At 36.3% G+C, this 4,870-nt stretch overlaps 1 protein-coding gene across 4 annotated transcripts in view; it reads left to right on the forward strand.

Moving 5' to 3' along the window:
• The window catches only part of waca (WW domain containing adaptor with coiled-coil a), a 140,631-nt gene extending 136,529 nt beyond the window's left edge, over nt 1–4,102 (forward strand). For all 4 annotated transcript variants that reach the window (XM_043690496.1, XM_043690498.1, XM_043690499.1 and 1 more), the window contains 2 exons: nt 1,763–1,890; nt 2,668–4,102. In XM_043690496.1, the coding sequence (XP_043546431.1) occupies nt 1,763–1,890; nt 2,668–2,737 (198 nt within the window). In that variant the 3' untranslated portion in view covers nt 2,738–4,102. The remainder of the gene's footprint in view (nt 1–1,762; nt 1,891–2,667) is intronic.
• Nucleotides 4,103–4,870: the final 768 nt, after the last annotated feature.

The following is a 4,870-nucleotide window of genomic DNA, read 5'->3' on the forward strand; positions in this document are numbered from 1 at the left end:
AGTCTTCTCACCCTCCCCCCGCATTGGAGTTCTCAAAAAACTAAGACGGCAGATGCTTGAACTAATACAGCATTTGGGCTTGGTGGAAATATAGGAGAAATCGCTTACCCCAAGAGATAAGTTAATATGTAGTTTCAGTTGAAGCGTGACCAAACATGAGGGAAAATTTAAATAACTGGAGATCCAAATTCATGACAGGAAGGTGGGATTCCAGATGGCAGAGAAAGATGTGGACAGAACACTTAAACTGGTGGTGAAAAATGGAAATGAGAAGGTTGGAACTGAAGTAATTTAGGTAGAGATGAGAACTGGTAAAGACCAGAGGTCACTTGAGTGACTCAGTTGCAGGTCCCCGAGTGATAGATTGGAAACTTTTTAGAAATTTTCAGCGATTGTCATGAAGGATTTTATTATGCGTGTACTGGAAGGATCAGGTGAACAAAGGGAGCCTGTATGAGGAGTTCATGGAATATTTCAGTGATCGTTTCTCAGAACAGTATGTACTGGAACCATCCAGGAAGCAGTCTGTGCTCGAGATGGTAGTGTGAAACAAGATACGATTAATTAACATGATTATGGTGAAAGCATCCCGAGGTAGCAACAGTCACAATATGCGTTCAATCAGCAGGAGATGAGCATAGGTCTCAGTCGAGTAATTTAACTTGTATAAGGGCACTTATGAGAGCATGGAATCATCCAACATGAACTGGCAATTAGGTTAAAGGTTAGATTGTTCTTTACTTGGGTTTTCTGAAGATATTTGATAAGATTCCAAATTAAATGTTATTGCAGAAAATGACGTGACATAACATGTTAGCGAGGATAGAGGATTGACTAGCTTGCAGGGATTGAAGGAGGGTCATTGAGCTCAGGAAAAAAACTCTGCTTTTCATTACAGAGATGCTGCCAAATCTTTTGAGTTTCTCCAGCAATTTCTGTTTTTGTTCAGATTTCTAGCATCTGTAATTCTTTAGTAAACCAGGAAACCTCTTTTTATTTCCAACATCAAAACAGTATGCTGCTGAAATGGAATGAAAAATATACCAACTATGGAGTTAAATTATTCATTAATGAGACATGATTTGGAATAAATCTTGCGTGGAATCATATAGTGCAGAAGTATGCCATTCAGCTCATCTCTTCCATATTGGTTCTTTAGGTCACTTGCTTTCCTTTCTGATAATAGTTCTGCAAATTTTCAGTTAATTTATCAGTTGACCTTTGAACATCCCTATTTATTCTGTTTCCACAACACACTCAGACGGTGCTTTCCAGATGATATATTGCATTAAAAAAAAGCTTTGTCTTTCACTGTTTTGCCATTTGATTGTTGTTTGTTCATCCTCGTTATCATTATAGAAAGATATTGTAATTTTAGTACCTCTTATGCATCTTCCCATGAGCATTTTTGCTGTTAGGAGACCATCCACAATCTCTCCACAAACACAAGTCCTTCATTCCTGGATTCGTTTTATAAACCTCCTGCTCTGCAACTTCACAAGACATTGCAGTATGTATGTGTGCACGTGTGCATGCATCTGTGTGTATGTCTAGAAATTTCCCACAAATGTTTACGACTTCAAACAAAATACTGTGTTTCATTGAGGGGTGGGGGGAATAATGAATAATAGGTTAGCTCAACATAATTTACGATTTTTGAGTTGAGCATATGTTAATGTTCAGAAAGTTGGACTATTTGTTCTTGTTCCTGTCATTTCAGATCTTCAATACCTATTTATTTGCTTTTTAATTTTATGTTTAGGCATCTCGACTGAGAGAAGAAGCACACAACATGGGAAGTATTCACATATCTGAAATTTGTACTGAGCTTAAAAATTTAAGGTCTTTGGTTCGGGTATGTGAAATTCAAGCAACTTTGCGTGAGCAAAGGTAAGAAACTCTTCAGTGCAGGATTAATTGAGTCCCAGAATGCTACAAATTTAAACTCCGTTGGACGTTGCCAGATTTAGCCTAGCTGTCAATAATTCTAGTTCTGTCCTAAATGTACTTGGGCCAATGCAATAGTAAGAAAATAGGATTACAGATGGTAATTAATTAAGTTTGTTAAAAATAAAATGTGAATGCACATCTAAGGCACTGGCTTTGATCAGTGCAATGTAACCTGTAAATTGCAGTTTAGCTTGAACCTGGGGGAGGGAAGGCGGGCAAGGAAAACCCTACCCACTTAACTTTGCAATCTAGATTTCCTTTTCACCAAGTTTACCTTTTATAGGCTCCTCTTTGCCTAGCAAAGCAGAACTAAGAGGGGAGAGTTATTGATTTCTGGTTATGCAGCATTTGATTCTACATGTCTGTTAAATATGTGAATTTTAGAAGAAAAATGTTGACTTCTGTTAAAGAATAGAGTTGGTTGAAAGTGAATCTTTCTTCAAAATAAGTGTTGGAGTATTAACTGAAATATTTAATGCTGCCAAGATGACTTTGTTGTGGTGGAATTAAGACATTCGTGAAACTCCATAAATAATTTGTTCCAAAAACACACAGCTTCAGGTATTTAAATGAGATCAAAGGATTAAGTTTCAGTGAAAGCATGCAAGAAAGATATTACATAATATCTACAGTTTCTTTCATTTTGACTGTAGTTTAAGCTTTGGTGTTCGTAACATGTCAATGTCGTGACTGTCTGTTTTCTCCCCCTTTTTCCAGGATACTGTTTTTGAGACAACAAATTAAAGAACTTGAAAAACTGAAGAATCAAAATTCCTTTATGGTGTGAGGACTTGTGAAGAAATTGCACATGGTTTAAAGCCAGGGACTGTAAACGTTTGCCCAGTCTTAAACAAAATTTGAGCTGCGTTTGAGAAGGCTTTGGACCGTGGGCTGGGCAAAGGGGTGGATTGGGAGGGGGATAAAGAAGGGTTCTGATTCAGGGGAGATAAGTGGTTGATTTGTAAACCCTTGAAATGTAGATTTCTTGTAGATGTATCCTTCACGTTGTAAATATGTTTTGTAGAGTGAAGCCATGGGAAGCCATGTGTATCAGAGCTTTGACATCTGAACTAATCAATGCTGAGGTGGCTAAATACCTAGCCTTTTACATGTTAACTTGTCTGCAAACTAGCTTTGGTAATTTTCATCATTCAGTGATACGCATTTCCTAGAGTCCTGGCACCAGCCAGTGTGAATCACAGGCTGCAACAACTGGAACAGTTTGGTCAGTACACCAATTAGCATGGAGCACCTTCAGATTCCACAGACCCAGTCAGGAGCAGCTCTGCAGACAGCTTTCTTCATTGCAAGGCAATTTCAGTTTTTTTTTTCTTAAGACATTGTGATCGAGGCATTTGGGTTCACCAACTTTTCATTCCTCTGTACAGCAGTTTATAAGTGAAGTACTGTTGTATGGAAAAAAAACAGATTGTTGCAGTAGGTAAAGTACAAATTGATTTCTTGTATGCCTACCTAATTGCTATGTATTTGCATTTGTGCCCTGTTTTAAAACAAAAAATGGCAGTGGGGAAAGATTGATACAGGGCATGTGTGTATTTATTAAGCGGCAGAAGCCACTCAAAAAATAGTGACAGAAGCCCAATGTTATTTGCTAACATTGTTGACGATGCAAGAAAGCCGGTCAGTCATGCAAAGATGTATGTAAATATAATAAACTTTTGTTGTTTAAAGCACTGGGTACCCTTCTTTTTATTCAGCTGCTGCATATAGGAAGCTGAACTGCTCTAGCAAACCTGATTGGGAGTAATCCTTGTTGGAAACTTGTTTTTCTTTGTATAGAACTCTAGCTTTCAAGAAGCAGTAATTTGTGCAAATATGGATGAAAGAATTTTTTTCGTAAGTAACTTAGTGACTAAAACAAGAATTTCAACAAGGATTTTGGGTTCATTGCCTGTAATGGCTTGTGCAAAGTTTCGGTTTACCTGTATTGCTATAATTACACATTTAATTTGAAGGTTATTTGTGTTGTAGCTAACTGTGCAAGTAAGGTGCTGACTGCTGTTCTTTTGCCATCACAATACGCAAGAACTGTGTAACTTGAGCACACGACCATCATTGGAAAATGGTGGTGAAGCTCAGCTTTGTATATTGTTTCCTAAAGTATATGAAAAATAAAACTATGCTACCACTGGTTATGCTGTTTTTTTCTATGTAGGTATACTTGGAATTTGCCACGGTTTATTAAGCAAATCTTTTGCTCAGATAGTTAACAAAGTTGGTTTCAACTAATAATGCCTTGGACATTTATTCACTTTCCAGCATTTCTCATACTGGCACATAATTTTATTTATATCTTGAACAGGAGTTTTGGTATGTTAGAAGAAATTTAACATTTGAAATTTATTTAATGAAGGATTATTAATTTGTAGTTTAACTTGTTCTAAGTATTAGCTTATTTGCAAATGATACTTTGTATCAAAGTATATATGTGCCCACTGAGTCTGACATGACTGTCATTTTAGTTAATAGGCTTTATTGTTCATTCACATTCAACAAAGGCATGAGTAATAATTAGATTCTTACTACTTCAATTGATCTATTGTTACTCAGTTGATCTAATTTTAATAAATTGCTTCTGTTCAGTAGGCATTTGGGTCTTATTATTGTTTTGCCTGGACCTGTCATTGTATTTTGTGTTTGGTTTGACATTACTGAAAGTCATCATTTATGTCTTTAAAGCTGCCAGTTCAAAAGTTTTCATTTTATTTTCCAATTATCATGTGTTTTGAACACCACTGTGCAGAAAGGTTTATGTACGAATAGTTTACCTATGTTGAGTATATTCAAATATGAGTTTAGTCATTTCATTTTTTTTTGAATATGAGCTTTGAAATATTGGTGCACTGCCTTTTTTGAGCAAGTTACATCAGTTGTTACCAATTTTACAAAATATTCTCTT

Source organism: Chiloscyllium plagiosum, chromosome 5, assembly GCF_004010195.1.
Source record: "Chiloscyllium plagiosum isolate BGI_BamShark_2017 chromosome 5, ASM401019v2, whole genome shotgun sequence".
NCBI lineage: Eukaryota > Metazoa > Chordata > Chondrichthyes > Orectolobiformes > Hemiscylliidae > Chiloscyllium > Chiloscyllium plagiosum.